This window comes from Tyto alba, unplaced genomic scaffold (genome assembly GCF_018691265.1).
Source record: "Tyto alba isolate M040663 unplaced genomic scaffold, T.alba_DEE_v4.0 Super-Scaffold_3, whole genome shotgun sequence".
Lineage (NCBI taxonomy): Eukaryota > Metazoa > Chordata > Aves > Strigiformes > Tytonidae > Tyto > Tyto alba.
Window position 1 is genome coordinate 20,768,514 of NW_024881304.1, and position 21,025 is coordinate 20,789,538.

The 21,025-nt window shown below is 42.0% G+C and overlaps 1 protein-coding gene across 2 annotated transcripts in view; it reads right to left on the bottom strand.

Annotated features, from left to right (window-relative positions):
- Window positions 1–21,025, bottom strand: part of FGD5 (FYVE, RhoGEF and PH domain containing 5) — a 113,828-nt gene that overhangs the window by 62,538 nt on the left and 30,265 nt on the right. For both annotated transcript variants that reach the window (XM_032987827.2, XM_042799645.1), the window contains exon 3: window positions 5,103–5,232. In XM_032987827.2, the coding sequence (XP_032843718.1) occupies window positions 5,103–5,232 (130 nt within the window). The remainder of the gene's footprint in view (window positions 1–5,102; window positions 5,233–21,025) is intronic.

Sequence of the window (21,025 nt, forward strand, 5' to 3'; positions counted from 1 at the left end):
GGACTGTCCGCATGATTCCCTGCAAGATGCTGGAAAAATTAATTCTTAAATTGGTGGATGGGTTCCAGCCCCTTACTCATCCCCACAGAACCCAAAATCTGTGCTTTATCTCCATGTATTTCTTCAGAAAATTTTCACACCGCCCTGGAGCCTTTGCTGCATCTCCCTGCTGTGGTTCATCCCACAGGTGTTTGCCCTTCCTGAAGACTAACCTACTTTCCCAAGTAGAGCTGTTAATGTAGTAGTAGGAAGGCAGATGCATTCCTGATATTATCATCTCAGTGAATCCCTTGAAAGGCTTAATGTTCCCAGTGTGAACCTAAAGGCTAGCACCTAGTTTTCTGCCTTGCCTGAAAGTTTGATCTATAATCTGAATCAGATGTTTTTTTCTCTTTTCTGGATCCAGCATAAAAATCACTCCTCCCTGCTGGCTCCTTATCTTCAGCCAGACGGAGGGTTAAGTGTGGTAAAAGAATTGTCTTGGGGCTCCCTTCAGTTTCATAACAGTTGGAGGCTGTAGGAGGTTAGTGACAAAAGGCCAGAAGATCCAGTCTTAAAAAGTACCTACAAGAAAGGAACTGTCTGAAGACCCTTGCTTGAAGATTCTGACACTGAAGTGAGAGGTACAAGCTGTAGAGGCAGAGCTGATGATCCAGCATATGCAGCTTCTTCCTTAAACTACTGAGGCAATTCAAAAACTCAGATCATAACCAGCAATAGATGAAACCTACCAGCATGTGTTGATTTTAATCCATTTCAAACCATGGAGCTGAGGTTCTCAAAAGTAGACTTTCAAGATTATATTGTTTCTGTTTCTGATCTTCTTTTTAAAACTGGAAATTCTGACTGCTACAAAAACTAAGTTCTGCCAAAGGGAACTCAGTCTGAATTTGATGTCTAGTCAAATCTGAACCATTAAGCTAATTTTCCCTTTAATTACTTTAATGCTTATTAGCTGGGTGGGTCCAAGTTGGATTTATCTGTTTTTAGCAGTAAAAAACAATCATGAAATTCAGGTTTGAATCCAGCTCAATGATGAGAGGAAAAATCTGGAGTTCTACATCCTGTACTTTGAGCATTTATCTAATGAGCGAAGGGTTCAGAGGTAGGAGGTAAAGAGAAAGTCCTTATTTTATCTTATATTATTTTTTTGTTCCTAACTGGAATCTCTAATTTCATTTAATTTTTTTTTTTTTTTTTTTTTTTTTTTTCTTTCTCTGTAGGCAGATCAGATGCCGTCATATAACCTTGACAGCCCAGTACAGGAAAGCCATGTGTCACCTTATGATAAACTGGGTGGGATTTAATTAAATGAACATATATAAAAGACACATGAATGAGAGATGGCTCAGAAGCTCTTGTAAATTAGCTTAGCAGGAGGAAAAAAAATAGTGAATTTCCATTAGTAGTGCAAGTGAAGGGCATTGCTTTTTATAATATAACTAAGTAGAATCACAAAGGTTAAGAAAACTTACACCATTCCATGCCTCTGAGTTCTCTAGATTTTTATCATATGCCAGCAGACTGAAGAGAAGGAAATAAAGTGCTTATTTAACCAGAAAGAGTGCATTTTCACTGTTAGTCCCATACAGATGAATCAAAACCACCAGGTCACTTCTGATGACAAATGCTCAGCTTCTCAAGGTCTGAGGTTACTCCCAGCAGAATAAAGCCAAAATTTGAAACCCACCTCCTGTTTTACATTTTTATACCTGCCCCATTCCAAATAAGTTTTTAATAATGAAAATGCCAGTAACACAATAGAGATGAAAACCCTTCTTTGTTTACTCTTTAAAATAAAGCTGCTAGCGTAAAAAATACCGCAGCATATATTATTTGCTATGATTCAAACTGTTTACAGAACAGGGGTTCCAGCAGGCCCTAAAAATGTATCCACACTCATGTGAATCTGGTCCCCAGGAGAGCAGGGGTTCAAAGGAGACAAGCTGTTGAAACAATACCAGGAAATGTGTGTACCAAGCTAATTTTAAAAATTATATTTACTTATAAAAATGATCTTTAAAAAGAAACATCAGAGGAGAAAATTCTAGTGCAAACTGAAAGTCTTGTGATTCTCCAACAAACAGACTAGGAGAAAGCAGGTGTGAAAAGCCAAAGCATACTGCTTGCATTTTGGTACAGGAATTTATTCATGAAAGTGAAAGGCAGCAGGTAGAATCCAGCTCAATGCAAGTGAAAATCATATATCTGAACACAGAGAGGGGATTTTATGAACTAGGCTGTTTCATGCCTTTATTTAAACTAAGCTTCCCTGAGAAGGAAAAAAACAGAAATCAAACCAACAAACCCCAGATTTGTGTGTGCGTGTGTGTTTTTAAAAATCCAAATTCAGCTCTTAGTAGTCCAGCCCCAAATAGTTGCTTTAACAAGATTAGCTCATTTCAAAATCCATGATACTATTTTTGGCATCCAGACCAATATGTCTCTGCCAATTCTCCCCAAGTGACAGTGCTTCTGAACTCTTTCATGTTGTACAGACACTCTGTGTTGTCCTGAGGATTTTTGCTCCAAGGGATACATCACTTCATCAGGGAGCTGGACAAGTTCTTTGCACTTTGTCATTATAGAGTCAGGTTTTCACATGGCAGCTAATGTTCCCTTGGCTCCCAGAAGATTTGCAGGAGAAGACAATAAAAGGAGGAGGCAGGAGCAGTAGGGTAGGAAAAACAGTCCTCTGTAAAAACACCAGTGCTTTCTGAGACAAAAGCTGTGGACAGATGGAATTTATCCTGTTCATTCTTAATTACAGTGAACTGGAAGCCCTTGTCTCTGACAGAGAATCTGCAGTGTGGGCTGCATGAGACCTTGGAAGATTCCTGTATCACTATTATTCTGTGGCTGGCATGGGGAGAAGATAACAGTTAAATATACTGCATGCTTCATGTTAGAACACTGCGTTGACTGTTTCCCCTAGGAAACTGGGTCTTCCCTGGCCATCTTTTGATTATTGCTTCACACAGCCTGCAGCAGTGATGCTGAGGCTGTTAGAGTGGCAAGGGTGCTGATGCTAGATGGCCTCCGCCGAGGTCAGGGTCTCCTTTAACCCATGGAGTCCTGGGGACAGCTGGGACACACCGAGTTTGACAGGGTGGTCCCCAGGACCCCCCTTAGTCTGCCCAAAGTGATGCCTGCCCTAGTGAGGCTACAAGACCAAAAGCTCAAAGGTGTGTCGGTGACACTTCTCATCTCTAAGGTCTTTTCTTGGTCCCACATACAAGCACAGACCCCTGACTTGGCTTACTAAGCAAATGGCTTATCCAGGGATGAAATTACTGATGCTCCAACCTCTTTTTAGAGTCTGTAGCTAGAGCCCAGTAGATTGCAGAGTGGTTAATCTTCCTACAGCCAGAATTATAACAGGCAGATCAGATTATGTCTGCTTTCCTGGCCTGCTTATGGGCAGGGTAAATAAATAGCCACATGCACTAATTCATCAACCAGCTTGGAAATATGGCCTGTACTCAGATGGAGTTCTTCTAAGACAGCTCCCTGTGAGCTTGAGGAAGTCTGGTCCTGTGTACTGTGATCCTTGCTGACAATTAGCTTAGGAAGCAAAGGCCAGCCAAGCAACCAGACCTCTTCTAATGTTCTCTGTCAGGAATGTGCAAACATTTAATTTGTGTTTGCCTGAAGAGTGGGAGAAATACCTCCAGTTAGACTCTGAAGCACATGCTTGTTCTCTAAGTGCTGCCTCCTGTGACAGCTACACAGTGTGGTTACCCCAGCACAACAGAACAATTAAAGTGCTTGAGATGCAATAATGGAGACATTTAGAAAACCATAATTTCCTAGTGTCTTGAGTAAAATCCTAAAAAATGGCAATAAAATTGGTTTCAGCAGCCTTGAATTTGCTTCCAAGTGCACAGGGATTGCATGCATTTTCCGTTGTGAACTCAAGTCGCTTCTTGACTGATGTCACAAGCAAGAGATGCTGAGAAACCCAACCAGCTTAGATAGCACACTAGTGTATGCTCTATGAATGCTCGTGGTTTGTCAGCTAACTAATAGAACTGAAAGGGATTTTTTTTTTTTCATTTAACAGAGAATGCCAGATATGTAAAGGCTTTTCCCTTTCCAAAACAGTGTGAAAACACTGACAGAGTTGACCCTTACACAGCCATCATCTGGTTTTGGAGGCGCATCTGCACGGAGTTTTGCAGGTTCTGACACATGCCCGTGACCAGACACAAGCCATCTACAATCAGGAAGTCACACAGTTGTGCTGACACTGAGAGACCAGGCCAAAACGAATGGCAGAGAGAGGTGCAGGAAATCGGCATTTGCTTTTTTTCCTGTGCAGCCTTAGTTCCCGCGGCTCAAATTGGAAGACCTCAGAACATATCTATTTGTTGCTTGCATACCACATGGGCTATGCATTGAGTACTTGTAATCAGAGACACAACATTAGATTGTTAGGCTCATATTAGGTTTTAAGAACACACACTAAAAAAAAAATCTGTGAAAAACATAGATAAATTTGTGCCTAAAACCGCTTAATGCCATTTATTTAACAACTGCACTGTTTGTCAGCTTACTGGAACTTAAAACAGCCTTGTACGGTCTTAAGCTGTGGCCACATTTCCATGGTCTTCTCCATAATTTAAGAACTGTTTTATTCATCAGAAGTTAGTAAAATAAACCCAAACACGAGTGCATTTTCCTATGATGAGGCAATTTTGAGATGGCAGAGACCTATTAGATAATCTACTCCATCTCCCAGCCAATGCAGAAGCGGTCCCAATAATGCATTTGCCATTGTTTTATTCAATGTAGCTTTCAAATTCTCAAGATTATAGGTAAATCCTTCTTCTGAGTGAGACGTTTTTCCTGACGCTCAAGTCAGGCCTTTCCTGCCGGCTATGTTGCCTCCACTGTCCATTTTAGGACTGCAGTTCTTTGGCTTTTCCACATGCTATAGGGGTAAATTGTTTCTAGTGCTCTTGGGGAGTAATGGATTGATGGCTCTGACATTCCTACATGAGTGCCGGGCAAAGAGCAAAGACAGTTGAGAATCCAGGTTCTTCTGCAAATTGTTTCTCCCTCTCTGGGTTTCCTGCATTGCCCTTTTTCAGCTCTTTTACCTTGTTGATGAGGCTGGGATCACCCAGGCTGCTCTCATCGTCTTCTGAACTCTTCTGTTCCTCATCTGATGTGACAACCTCCATCGGTATCACAGAGACTGGGCACACCTTGTAGGGCTCAGTGTAGGCACTGCAGAGAGAAAGAACAGACTAGCTCACTGGTGTGATTCCCAGACGCTTGCTATTGCTCAGACATAACAAATCCACATGTTGCCCAGAGATAAGCAGCCAAGGGTCAGGGAATCCCTGCAGACCTGCTAGACTTGGAAAGCAAGATTTCTCAAACTTCGGGTTTTTTTGCTGCCAGGGTCAACAGAAACCATTTAGGCAAGTAGAAGGGTCTGAAAGGAGCAGTGAGAAGTTAACTGAACTTGTTCAAACCTCTCAAAAGGATCAATGTTCTGGCTCAATTTGGAGAAAAAAGTTTGCACTTAGTTGCAGCCAGAACTGTTTTGTTCCTCCCTCATCAACCCCTCAAAATAGATGTAATAAAATCCTACTAACATCTCAGTGCTCATTAAAAATGGAAGTTAGATATTGTAATAATGGGTTTTATGGGAAAACATAAAAATTTTTAATGAGAAAAGTATAATTGTAATACCAATGGCATCAATTAAAGCACAAGGTACTCAGATTCCAGAATCCTTGAGTTCATTCAAGGGAATCTGAATTCAGCTTCAGAAACTCAGAGAAAGCGATGCGATAAGAGTACTGGATCTGGTATGTAATATAGGCCAGTGGCTTCCCAGCATTTTCTTTTAGAAAAATAATTTTTTTTTAAAGTTAAAATTGCCAGTGATTTAAAAACCTTCACAAAGCATGACTCGAGGTAGGTTCTCTAGATGGTGTCTGCCCTTTGCCTTAGAAAGTTGTCTTTTATTGCTCATCTGAATATGCCTGGCTTCCAGATACTGGAACTTGTTAAAACTTGGTCTGATGAATTGGAGGCAGTCTTCCAAATTTTGTGGTACAGGCTATACTCAGGTTGTCCCTGTATTTTGTGTTTTATATGAAACAGGTGAAGATCACGGTGTCTTACAATGTCATGCCTCCTATTATTTAATCATTCTAAAATCTCTGAACTTTCCCCAATTATCCATTAGCATTATCCAATTTACTAACCATGTTAGCACCGGTTTTTACTATCAGTCAGTTTTAGTACTGTTCTTGGTACTGCAACACAAGACTCAATATTCCAGCACTGGCAAAAGAAGTGCCCAGTATACTAGTGGTAACACCCATCTATTTCTACCTGACTTTACTGTGTTTTCACATTCAATGATCAGATTAGTATCTTTGACCACAGCATCATTCTGGGAGCTTACATACAGTTTACACAACACAGTGGCCCCAAGACCTTTACATTTCCAGGGGGTAGGTTCAAGTGTTCAGCCAACAGGACAAGTCTGTTGTCTTAAGAAACAAAACCTGACATCTCTGTGTGTTCCAGTAGTCATCCTGGCCCACCATCTTGGTCTGTAATGCGGGCCTGGCTTACTCAGTGCATATGATTTCTTTAGTTCTTATTTCCTCTGCAACATTATTACTTTGCTTTCACAGCTCTGCCTGGTGTTTATTTTTCTTTGATCTCCCACCTGGGGATCCCAGATTCTTTGGAAAGGAAACTCCCTACCTATGTGCGTTCACTTTCAAGCTGCAAGCAGGGCTCTGTGTCTCCCATGCGGGTGCGGCCGTTCTTTTATGTCGCCACCTTTTCCCACATGCTTAGAGTCAATGAGCTCTTGCAAGCTGCCTGGTGCATTTGCCATGGCTGGGAGAAGTGCCAAGCAGCAGCACTGTTCCTCACCATTGTCTTCTCTTGTTTATTATTAGTGTCTGCAGTTTTTCAGTGTGGGTGGCATCACTGTACTTCCAAAAACCTGCCTAGCTACAGCAAAGGGGCCTCAGCACAAGTAAAAGCAAGAGCAAGGCAGATACAGGATCAGCTCAGGAGGCTTATTAATAGTTTAGCCAGTCTCTCCTTACTTGCACAGCCTTTCTGCAATTTCTAATTGTTTGTCCCAGCAGATGTGATATTAAGCCCTTCCCTCCTTTTTATTTCTTCCTCCCTCTCTCTCTGATAAATGACTGCATTATGTTAATGTAAGAACACATTATAATTTGGGAAGAATGCCTCAGTAAATTAGCCTGGTAATCATTATGAATGGCACTATTAAAGGCTTATACAGTACCAAAACTTGCAGTGTTGCTGAACTGTTGCATGGACTTCATTTATAGTAGGCCTGCAGTCCAGTGGCACTGGCTTGGGTTTAAAGAGAAGTCCCCAAACATTATGGGTCTCATTTGTACAGGCATGTTTGTACCACTCTCACCTTCCTGCTCTTCTCTAGTCACTCCAGCAACACTCATATCCTCACTTCTGAGGCTGTTCTATACTGTCACAGGGCTCCTGGGAAGTACATCTTTTCTGATACCCACCATGTGTTTCACTCTAATGAATTCACATACTTTCATCATTTTATACGTCTACACTCTTGTGGTCTCATAGCAATCCTAGCTTCTGAAGACTTGAACTGTGCCCAGGAACTGGTCAGCAGGTGAAGATGCCCTGGCAGCTCAGTCTTCACTAATCCCACTGCCAGGTACCTGGAGGAAAACACCAAGGATGCAGGGATAGGTGGCAGATGACTCCTGAGGCACAACAGGTTTCAGGAAATTTTATAAAAGGATGATATGGAGAGTAAGTTTAATGCAGGGCAAGGTCTTACCCACAGATCAAACCCTCCAGGTATGCCCAAACAATTACTATAATTGCATATTAAGTCTTTTGTCTTAGTACAAAATGCTGTGCACCCTGTGAAAATCACCTGGACATGTTTTGGCACTTTCCTAAGAGACTCTGTAGGTTGCTTTTGATGTTGGCATACTGCCACTATTGGAGGACCCCTCAGATTTTATATTTGAGAACAGGAAAATAAACTGCTTTATTAAGATAATAGAGTCACGAAGATTAATGAGATGCAACCACTGACCATGACATGAATCCATCTCTATTACTAGGGAAACAGTCACAGCCAACTTCATGCACTGAAGTCTTCTAAAGCAGCTCAATCTCCATTGATCACAGAATTATGGAATGTTTGATGTTGGAAGGGACCTCCGGAGGTTGTCTGATCCAGTCACTCTGCTCAGGCAGGGCCATCTAGAGCCAGTTGGCCAGAACCAATTCCAGGTGGCTTTTGAGTATCTCCAAGGACGGAGACTCCACAGCCTCCCTAGGCAACCTGTGCCAGTGCTCAGTCACCCTCAGAGTGAAAAAGTGTTTCCTGATGTTTGAGAGAACCTCCTGCGTTTCAGTTTGTGCCCATTGCCTCTAGTCCCATCACTGGGCACCACTGAGAAGAACCTGGCTCCATCTTCTTTGTACCATCCCTTGAGGTATTTATATACATTGATGAGGTCCTCGCTGAACCTCTCTCTATCTGCTGGCAACGCTTTGCCTAATGCAGCCCAGGGTACCATTTGCCTTCCTTTGGACACCTTGATTTTAGGTGTCTGTGAAGTACCTTTCAGTGTGGTTTTGTAAATAATAATCATTTTACGGACAAATAGTAACCTAACTTCGTAAAGCTACAGTAAAGCAGAACAACCAAGTTAAATTGCAAGCTGCAACCCAGGATAACACAGGGAGAGAACTCTGTTGAACAGGACAGGGATGGCCAGCCCATTTCCCTCAGGACACATGTCCAGATTACAAGCCCCATGGTCACAGGTGGTACCTACTGGTTCCCAGTGACAGTTTCTGAGAGCACAATGTTAAAAATGCACACAAACTGAGATGAGAAATTACTTTCTGTAAGTGGATGCAGAAACACTGAATTAAAACAACTACTGTGTTTGAGAAGAAGGTCCATTTCAGGAATTGTGTGATCTCTGCCTATGAGTTTCTAACATGCTCTTGAATGGAAGACTGTGAAACTGTAAGATGATATAGGCTAGGAAGGAAGAGTGAAGTGATGGCTGCAATGATCTCACGAACCAAGAATGGAAATCATAATTTCATAGAATAGTTCGCATTTGAAGGGACCTTTAAAGGTCATCTAGTCAACCCCCCTGCAATAAGCAGGGACATTATTAACTAGATCAGGTTGCTCAGAGCCCTGTCCAACCTGACCCTGAATGTTTTCGGGGATGAGGCATCTACCACCTCTCTGGGCAACCTGTTCCAGTGCTTCACAACCCTCTTTGTAAAAAATTTCTTCCTTATATCTAATCTAATCAACCTTTTTCTAGTTTAAAACCATTACCCCTTGTCCTATTGCAACAGGTCCCACTAAAAAGCCTATCCATACCTTTCTTATAAGTGCCCTTTAAGTATTGAAAGGCCACAGAATCAGAGGTATCAGCTTATATTAACTCATGGCAATTCTCTGCAGAGCTCAGTGGAGTTATTCTAGTAGAGTATCAGGCAACTACATTCTGTCTTCCTGGTGCTGATTCGGACAGTGTCATCTCAGGCAAAATCAAGTAAGCTTACTTAAGCAGTTAGAAAATTATCATTCAACCCAATGCACATTCTGATAGAAATCCCAGAATTGGTTCAGCTATTTTAAAGTATATTGCAGGGAAATGGGGAAAACAGCTACAAGCAAAAGATGCTTCTCTACTGGCAACAGGAAAATGCAGATGGGATTTGTAAAGAAACTAAGGCTGTTAGGCACTAAAATCCCATTGATTTCCAGTTCCTTTCAATGTCTGGTAGTGCAAGCTGACACTGCTGACGGTGGTTTTAGCTAGTTTTGTGCTGAAATTCTCAGCAATGTTCTTGTGGTTAGTTATGAGATTTCACCTACTATGGTGGAAAGTAAAAGGAGCTAAGAATAGCCATGTTGTCCTAATGTTGTTCAGTTGCAGAAACTCTGGAAACCACTCCATCTAGGTCTATCCATCTGTGCTCTGAAACTGCTCTTGAAACACATTTGGAACAGACAGTACCTTTTCAAGGTGAATCTAGTGTAATTCTCAGCTATCGTAGATATGCAGGAGACTCTCTTCAATGGGATACCAATGTCTTTTGACCTCTCTTGATTTCATATTTTGTTACCATCATCTGGGAACACTGAAAATTCCTACATAGAATCATAGAATGGTTTGGGTTGGAAGGGGCCTTTAAAGATTATCTCATTCCAGCGCCCCTCCTGTGGGCAGGGACATCTTTCACTGGATCAGGCTGCTCAAAGCCCAGTCCAACCTGGTCTTGAACACTTCCAGGGAGGAGACGTCCACTGCTTTTCTGGGCAGCCTGTTCCAGTGTCTCACCACCCTCATTGTAAAAAATTTCTTCCTTCTGTCTAATCTAAAGCTATTCTCTTTCAGTTTTAAATGGTTGTCCCTTGTTCTGTTACCACAGGTCTCAGTAAAAAGTCTCTCTTCATCTTTCTTATAAGCTATTTTATCACTTAAGCCCCCTTTATATATTGAAAGGCCACAGTAAGGTCTCCCTAGAGCCTTCTCTTCTTCAGGCTGAACAACCCCAGTTCTCAGCCTTTCTTCACAGGAGAAGCGTTCCAGTTCTTGATCATTTTTGTGGCCCTCCTCTGGACCCACTCTAACAGATCCATGTCTTTCTTGTACTGGGGAACCCAGAGCTGGATGCAGTAGTCCTGATGGGGTCCAAAGCCAGAGGTAATTAATATTTGCTCTCCATTTATTATCACTTTCCAATATACGTGCATGTTTCATATAAGCAATTGCAATGAATGGGTCACTCCTACTTTACCCCTGACCTCTCTGAGAAGATGATACTATATGTCTCTACATTTCTTTTGTTCTGATTTCTGTCCTGCAGCATAAGGGATCTCTTCATTCTGACTGGAGTCTTGGACTTGTCATTACCTTCACATTATGGGTAACTGTTGAACCTGTAGAAGATGGGATCTCTGAGTAGCTGCAGTCCTCTATAAACTTCCTTTGGTGTACTGGTAGAGTCCAGTTAATGTCAAGTTGTGCTGTTAAATTAATTGTATAGCTGCATTTCCAAGTATGAAAATCCTGAGCTCTAACCATGACATCCTTGTCATGACCAGTGGAGCCATTAACCATTATAATTATATAGAATATGATTTACAATTAAATAATTATGCATATACAATCTGTAATTACATATAGTTATATATATGAGTCATAAACATTCAAAACCTTGTGTTTCTTTAATCTGCTAAATTATATTCTTCTTTAGCTCATTAAAAGCACTGCTAAGTAAACTTACTGCAAGCAATAAACTTTAATGAAATGGAAGATGCTAATAAAAGTGTGGGCGTGGAGAATAAGGGGAGAAATAGTCCCAGAGTTGGTAGTATCTCAGTAGACATGGTAATTCCCAACTAATTCCTTGTAGCAATGATTTGGCTGAATGAGAGCAGATTGCAGACACATTATCTGCTGCTCCTCCAGCAATTGTCTATAATCATTCCTAGAGTTAGCCAGCACAACAAAGGAAGCAATGGGCCTTCTGGGACAGTCTAACCTTAAATTGACTGAATAAATACAGAAGGAGGCAGTGCAACTAAAGTCTTCTATTTAGCACCAGTTACATTATAATTAGCAGAACTGCTGATAGATACAGAATAGGGAGAAAGCTGTATAGATGCACTCTACTAGTTATCTATGACCTTAACCCATGAACACATTATTGGTACATCTGGAAAAAGGTGTTCTGGAGTCTACAAACTCTCTGGTTATCCTGCCCCTGTAGTGATGTTTACATTTGACTTCAGAGGAAAAGGATCTGTGGACTGAGTGGAGGGAAAACCCATCAAGGAGAAGCAAGCTGAACTGATCATTGTAATATCACTAGCTCCTTTGTTAATGAAGTCAAGACATAAGTCTCTACTACCTATGACCACTCCACAGCACAGGTAGGGACAAGTCAGAGCACAGATGTATGTGCATGGGAAGTGAGGGAGCACTGTAGAGATACACAACAGGTGTGACAGCTCATAGAACATGACTTACAGACTGACAAATACTGTATTTTGTCTAGCTTGAATGTGCAATTCTCAGAGAGATACTCGCCTTTCTTTTAATTCCACACCTATCCTTCAAATGACCTTGCAAATTCTACGCCATTCTTCAGCAATGATCACATCAATTCTTTATGATTTTTAGAAATTACTCAGTCAGCATTAATGAGATGTAAGAATTTAGCTGGGGGTTTTAACAGTGGCAAAAATACCCAACCAACGTTGTCATCATAAAGGCCTAGGAAGCACCATGTATTTTTATTTGCACACCACCACAAATGCCTTTGGCTGTGTGCTCATCTCTCCGCCACACACACAGGTGATGTCATTTCCTCCTTTTGAGTCACCAACTGATTAAAAAAAAAAACCTCCAAACAAACAAAAAACATGAGTTGGTGGAAATCTAAACTTAAGGCCTGTCACTTCCACTGGGTGATGTAAGTCCTCTGTATCAGTAAGCATCAGATTGCCTGCAGTTTGCTTTCAATTAATCTGTACATCAAGTGATGTATCCTAAAGAAAGACTCATAAATTTCACTTGCCTTCTGCTTCATGGTCTATGCTGTAGCAGTGATCACGAGGGGAGGAGGGGAGTACTCTGTCCTGTAATGTATTTATATTGATGTATCCCTGGAGCACTCAGTTATGCTTTATGGTATCTGTGGAGTATCCATCCTTTCCATCAGGTGGCACTTTATACATCTGAAATGCAGCTGGTTAGGGTGTTAAGATGTGCTGGCAATGTCCCCTCAAATGCCAGTTCAGTAGTTCCATCACACTGTCTATAAGGTAAGATCATGCGTGTTGGGACAGACTGCAATGTAATTCTGCCTTGCAATTGAACTTGCTCAGACCATGTAAGTGTGCTAGAAATTTGTTGGTCAGTCAAGAGCAATTCAGAACAATCAAGAGCAGGCCAGTGGGAGACTCCTGTGACTGGACCCATCTCCAGGGCAAAGCAGGTGTGGTGTGGCCAGTGAGGACATCCAGATTTCCCCCATCCCATCTCCTGAGCACCTCCTTCATTCTCATTTGTCCCTTCAGGGACAAGGGACTTCTAAAATTGGATTTTGGTATTCCAAAATGCAGTTTCTGAAGAAGGAGACTGGGTGGCTTGTCATTATTCATGTGAGTGTAACACACTGTCACCAGCCAGCCTGAGTTAGCTTCCTTGGAGTAAACTGGTTTCTTTTGGAAGTATGTTTCAACACACTATCAGTCTAAAGAACGGTATGAACAAGTGCAGCACTTAAGGAACCTCGGCTATGTTCATATTTGAACCAAACCCATAATATGTCTCCATAAGGTATATACAGCATAAAGGATGATTCAAGCTAATAATACTCAGAGATCAGGCAAATGATACCTTGCTTAATCATTTCCATAAGCAGAGTCCACGGTGTGCTCAGGTTTTAACCACTGTGGCAGCATTCAGTTAATGACAACTGGATTACCTCCCTGCCACCTGCCTGTTGTCTTTCTGTCCTGGGTTGACTCTGCATCCCCAGTCAGTGTCAGGACAGAGAAAGAGAGAAACATATTTGACACTATCTTTAATAGGATTAAAAAAAAAAAGAAAAAAAAGGACAGAACCTTTTTATTTTCTAGAGACCTTGCTAATCGATTTTCTTTGCAGCTGTTGCAAACTGCAAATTAGATGATGCAACTTAATTACTCCCAACATATGTGAAAGGCCAAAGAACCCCGAATTTATTTCCTGAAAAATTCTTATGGTTTCAAAAGTGCTTGCAAGGAAAGATCAGGTCAGTATTTGGTCCCAAATGTCACTACAAGATGAAGAAAGCAGTAGAAGAGGCTAGAAACCAAATCCTTGGTCCCACTCCTACAGTGGAACAACTCCTATTAAAAGCTGGTTTTGCCAGTAATTATCAATACATGGCTCACCATATCCACTATTTCTACATGGTGGGGATAGAAAGTAAGTGAACTCTCTGTGTTTCTGGTGTAAATGCTGATTTCTGCTCTTCCTTTCGTGGGGGACATAATGTCATTTTGTCTAGGATGTTTCATCCAGTCATTAGCGAAACCATAGTTCTGGATTGCTAAAAGACAATTCTTCCAATTCTTTGCTAAAGAGAGGCAATGGTGTTGAGTTCAGTTAGGCCTAGATCCACCAAAGCTCTGAAATTAATGTCAGTTATGACCCTAAATATTTTTTCTGTGTGTATTGGTGATTGCATTGGCAATTATTTCCCTTGAGTCAGCAAAGCCAGTTTGTAGTAACTACCTAGGAGGGTAAAAACAGTTATTTTCTCTCTGTGGGGTACATCATCTACAAGTATAACCTCCCTGAAGCCAACTGAGTGGTGATGACTTGACACATCAACTCAGAATCAGATATGCTCAGTTTACAAATTACTAGTAAATTGCTGCCATAACCTTCCCATCCACAGGCCCCAGCCTGTACCCATTCTGACTCCTCTGTCATATGGATCGTAGCTCATAACTGGATATAATGTATTGAATACAAGAGGGAGACCAGAATCTCACCTGGACACAGTTAGGTTATGCAAAGCCCACATATATAAAACCCTCTCCGTAAATAGGGGAGGGAAAAAAATGAAACAAAACCCCTCTATTATTGGACCAAATGGATTGCAACTTTTTTTTCTACATGCAGTATCCCTATTCCTCATTTTATTTCAAGTCACGTGCCCAGCAGTTACTAGTTCAAACTCTGTCTTTCTCAGACAGTGACATCATTATTGCTAAAAATTAAAATCATATGAACTCAGTGCAGTGATGGTAATTGGGAGAGGCAATAGAGTGCTGAATGACCCTGTTTTATTACATCTTCTTGTATCTATTTGTAAATTATTTTTTTACTTCATTCTGCAAAAGGAAGGCTCATTACTGAAACAAATTCAAGTCCAAAAACATTTAAAGCCAATAAAAGAAATGCCTATTAATGCAGCATGTGTTTAGCTAGTCAGTTCCCTGTTATGGCAGATCATCAAAGCAAATATTGCAGCTGAAGTCTGAAAAGGGCAGGAAAGACATGATGTCTGCTAATAATATACATATCCTGACAATGCAAGGTTACACAGGGATAATCACATTTCACACTCTGAGACATAAGCTGTTTGCCTGCCAAGGCCAGAATGGAGTTCTTCCTCATGCTACAAGTGTTTCAGTTTGAATTCTGCTCTTTCTTGCATTGGTATGGTGCAGGATCTAGGAGAGGCAAAGAGGATTTTTGGTCAGGAGTGTAAGGTTTTTGCTCTGTTCTGAACAACTTTAGGGACAAAACTCTCCCACCTTCAACCACTGCTCCTGGAGGTGCTCACAGAACAATGGTTCTGGTGCAGGTCTAGTTCTGGAAGGGAGTGCAGGCAGGGAGGAGCATGCAGGGTTTTGGTCTCTATCTCAGGGAATGTGTGCACTGGCCCAGCCTGGGGCAGTATAAGAACAGGAGGGAGAAGAGAAAGCCTAACAGTGAGGTTTCACCAGCCATGTCCCAGATGCTGGGATAGATGGGTTGCTCTTGCTTTGAGGCACCTGCACAGACCTGCACAGCCAATCCATATTTCAGGCTCAGCCATATGCAACCTGGGGTACACCACTGTCTGCGAGCACCATTGCCCTTCCCAATCCTGTGGCTTTAAAGCACTATAAAAACAAAACAACAGTAAAAGCTGGACATGCCTGAAAACAAAACACGACGTCCTTGGGCCCCGGACAAGTGGCACAGCCCCTCCCTGCTCTCCCAGGCACGCTGGAGAGGCGGTAAGCTGTGGCGGCCTCAGCTTGCGCTCAGCCTGGCCCTCCGGCCCTTGTCCTGCATTTCCTGTAAACAGCGAACGCTTCCTCCCCAGAGATGACCTGGCAATGAACTAGCAAGGGCTGACGCTCAGCCGCACCGCACCCAACGCCCCACTATGCCAGAAGGTACAATGGGGTGGCTGATAATACATAATAGGTTATTAAAGGCAGCTCTGCCCTTTATAGACTCCTTTGAGCACATTATTTACATTGCATGTCAGCCATCACTGAGCTTTTACTTTCATTAAATCATTAGCTTCACAGGCACCCAGAATTTTTCTATCCAACAACACCAGCAGAGGTTTTCCTTAAGCCATCAGCACAGCTCTTCTTATGCTTCTTTCTCTTCTTTCCCTTGCTAAATCACAGCCCTGTTGTTCTCTAGCACACTATTGTTTCCCATCTCTGGCAACCTTTTGCTATGTCGAATCCTTGCAATGCTTGGAAGTGTGAACTGAGATGGGCAAACTGAAGACCTGAGTGCTTGGCAGTGACAAAAAACTCCTTTTTGTCCTGTGAAACTCTTCTTCCCAGACCACGCAGGCCATACAGCTGCATCATGTTGAAACTTTCCATACTGCACATCTGTCAAGGGACAGAAGATAACAAGGAAAACATCCACTAATTATCAGGATGGGTTTCAAGTGATTTGCTGAGCAGTCCCTAGTCACAGCACAAATGGCCTCTGATGGTGAAACCACTCAGCACTTCTGCCCTATTCTCCTCTACAAAATGATTTATCTTAGTGACTGTCTGACTTTGGATACAGTGGTGTAAAACTGGGAGGAATTTACCCTTACTTTAGTAGTCACTTTACACCTGTGATCTTTGAGCAGAATAAGATTGTCTGATTTTACTCTGAACCCTCTGTAAGACTTACTCCTCTCATAGATCAGTGACAGCATAAGCCAACCACCTAGAACTGCCTTAATAAGTAGAGGGAAAAGATATCTCCTGTAAGAAGTGACTATCAGCTAGTCACCTGATTGTCATCTCAGAGTATGAAAAGTAGTACACCTCTGTGGAGAGACCACTATCTGGAAAGCAAAGCTGAAACCGCTGGCCTACTACAAATTCTTTGTTATTATCTTTTAACTTCTTTGTACTTTGGCTGTCATTTGTGTAAAGTGGTTAATACCCAGGCAATGTCATGTTTAAAATACAGGCATGACTGAAGGCTTGGGACACCATAGATCCCTACCAGCACGTAAAACAGAACTGCTCTGTCCATCTCCTTTGGGTCACGGTTTTGCTTCTGTTCTTCCTGTTGACTGCAAACTAAAGGGGATTTCACTATTATGGTCCAGTCCTTAGGTTAAAGAGGGATAGATACCCCCAGGATCACGATCACGCTTACTTAAGGCACAGAGTAATGTTTACATTCTTGTGGCCAGGCTGAGATACAGAAATCTACCTGGAAACATTTAACATTCATGTTTGCTAGTGTTGCTGTTTTCTGCTGTTGGTGGGGATTCCTGAGTTACAGGCTCTCAGTTGCTTCCAAGCAGCAAACCTGGCATGACGGCTCCACAAAGGCACACCAACAGTGAAAGGTTTAGGCAGCGCTACTTGCCCAAGGAATTGCAATTTATAGCAAAATTGCAGATAGACGCTTCAGAAAAAGGTCTGCATCAGTCATTCTGTGGGAGTTTCACAAATGGAGCTAGACAGAACAAAGGAATGTTTGTAATACACAGTGGGCTCTCCTGGAGACGCTGTGTTGGTAGACAGATTCTGCTGTCTTACAAGCATAATAAAGAGTTTTAAAATTTTAAATAGGTAAGAATTTGGGTTCAGATGTGTTTCGTGGCTGCACAAGGAGGTTGTCGACTACACTGAGCTACACAGAACTAGAATATCTTTACAAATCCTGTTCTTTAGTGTCTTTAGGTTTGTACAATACAGCAGCTGCTCTGTACTTTTGCACATATAGTCCTGAAACTCTGAGTACAGCTGGTTTGATTCTGGAATCTAACCTGGACTGATATGTGATTAGGTGTCAGTTAGGCAAATGCAGTCATTACAGCAGCAAACAGATCCAACTCATTATAATAATTTCCGAAGATCTAGTTTAGCATAATTCTTAAGTCATAATAGAAGTGAAAACTCAAAGGAGGATGCCAGCTTGGAAACGGTGTCAGTGAAACGCAAGCACAAAACTGTACTTGAATCAATCATCATTTGATGCTGCTAGACTTTGTAGTCATCTACTTATTAACAGAAATCTGAATTTTTGGCACCTTATTCCAAAAGACAGCAGAACTGGTGTAAGACAAAGAGCTTGGGTTTGTGGTGGGAAACATGCTTGAATTTTTTTAAGCTGTTCAGAGTTGTGTCAGGAAAAGACTTAAAATTAGTATTCTTAAAGCCTTTTAGATAACATAGAAAATTATACTTCCAAAGCAGGTAATGAGAGTTTTCAGTTTTTCTTTTCTTTCTTTTTAAAAAAGCAGATTTTATTCTTAAATTAGAAGTAGCCGTAACACACTATTAATAGATCAAAAAGTCTGAATCTGCTATGATACTCAGACAATATATGAATTTCTTGCAAGCACTGCCTTGCTTAGAAGTGAAGCTACAAACACCTTGCATGATAATGAGTCCAAATAAGAGAATTATGTCTAAGCATTGTTACAGCATTACTGATTTGGATTTCATTCATGTGTAAGTAGAACAACAGTTGGTTATGCACATGGGGGAATAAGGGCAGAACATGGAATTTCGGAAGTGGTATTAGGAACAGTAGGACACCCATGATTTGTAATTGCCGATGTATGGCTTTAAGGTGTCCCTTTCAGTCCAGTAACAACATCAGTCTTTCACATCCAGCGGTACGAGAGTGCCCAACTGTGTAGTGTGAGTGCCTTCAGTAGCAGCTGGCAAGGGGATCTCACAGTGCTTTACATATTTCTGCCCTGCAATCAAATAATTAACTTTGCATAACTCAGCATAAACCCTTCATTTGACATGTGCCTCGGGCTGAGAATGGTACTGAGGTTAGAGGGGAGTTAAAGGAGAGGTAAAAGGACAGTGGATGCTGATAAGGTGTCAAACTGCATCCCAGGTTACCAACTCTGCAGAAAAAGAAAGAATAAATGCGTAACTCCCATGAAGGATTGCATACGTGTATAGGGGACTGGCTTCAATTTATGATAAATCAAAACAATAATTTTGCTGGACTCTGTCAGGCTTTATTAATGGATCCCAGAAGTAAACTTTATGGGAAAAAAGCCATAATGAGGTGGATTTATAGGATGAGGTTCAGGTGCTAATTTTAAACCCAAGAATTTTGGTTTGGGTGGAACCTCAAAGTGATATTTAACATTTTCAGTACAGAACACTGTAAATGTATCAGCCTATTCCTTTCAAAATCAAGCCCTAAGATCCACATTCTACGTTTGCCTTGAAACAAGCAAGTCCATCAAAGTTGCTAGAGCAATGCGAGAAGGTAAAAAAATACTACGTATTTTGATCTGGATGCTTGCTTGACAATAGATTATAATGGAAAGTGGAAAAAGAATTTTTCATGGCACTCAAGTGGCAGGTAGATTACAATGACAGAAGTACACAAAACCTTGTTACTTGAAATCAGATGTTTAGCACTTCTGTATCTTTGTTGTTCAGCTCCAGAACTGGAATACCGACATAAAAAAAGTCCCGAAGCTTGAAACCTTAATGCTTCTATCTTAGAGGTATCAGGGAATCTCTTTAGGTGGGGGCTAGAACATTCCCCTGCTGCATGTATTAAGGCAACATGCAAGTCTAAATGCCTAGACAGACAGACACAATTTGTGGCAGACTTCCTGACCTAGCAGTAAGAGGAGTAACATATGCCTTATAAACAGTAAAGGAACAGGAAAACATGAGGAATGAGCTCCGTTATGAAACAGCACCCCATGTAATAAGGGTAGAGGAACAAGCCTCAAAAGAGTTTTAAATACAGCCTCCCTAATTCCTCAAGAGAGTTCCTCTGTCCCCCTCCCCACGATCAAATGACCCCATGATTACACCTCCCACACAGGCTAAACCAGCACCGATTCTTGCCATCATTCACGTGACACCCTCACTGACTTTGCTGATGTGGCAGAGAGCTCAGCAAATGGCAGTGCGGAAAGTGCAGCCCAGCCTTCTGCTCAGAGAGGGAGCAGAAGCAGCCAGCAATACAGCTGGCATCAGAACTGTCAGCCCAGGGAGCTTGTGTAGTAATGTGGCCAGAAGCCATGGCCCAGTTATGACTGCCTGAAGTGGGAATACAAAAGACAAGAGCTGGCCATCGTCAAGTGATTTTCTGTGGCTTAATCTTGCTTCTATCTCTGTAATAAAGTGTTCTGTGTGCACGCAGATTTAGGATTTGCTCCACGTTTATTGGTTCACTTTCCAGGGGGCAAAACTCTTTATCTTTGTATATGTATATTACAGTCAGAGATCTGGCAGCATAGCTGTAGGATGGAGAGTCAGGCATTTGACCAATAAAACTAGTGTGCATGCCTGGGGTCATCCACTTGCGACTAGCTCAGCACCAGAAAAGTGAATAGGTTTTGCCCATTTAGCTGTCTGAATGGGGTCAAACAAGCCCCTGGAACAATGTAGAAGAAGAAGACATGGTCAAGGAGGAGGAGGGGACTAGGCAGTAGTGGAATAGCTCAGTTTAAATTGTTTTAACATCATAGTCTGGGCTTTAATGTGGGCCTCATAAGGCCATGGGGCCGTAGGGAGTATACACACACCAGTGTGTCCTGGTGTGTGCACAGTCCTGCTTGTCTCTGCAGTGTATTCTGCAACCGCTTTGTGCTGTTTACTTTTCAGAGGGCACCGTGGGCAGGAAGACCAGTGTACCATACTGTGGATCAGAAAGGAGAGCAGAGCAAGGAAAGGTAGTATCCATATGAGCCACGGATCACGCAGTGAAGTTGCCTCCTCATTTACAGATTTCAGAGTATCCAGGTAAGCCCTGTTACCATCTTGTGATTCTCTGCAACTGTCTTCTGTCTGCTGCATCAAAGCATGGCTGTTAGTCCTCTCTCTACTCTGGGAATGAAGGTACACCGGTGGAGTAAGAGATGCGGTAGCCCGAGTGATTCACATGCTCCCAGCAGGTTGGCTACACGACTGACATGGGGAAATAGCTGGCTGGCATGAGGAAATCACTGATGTGCT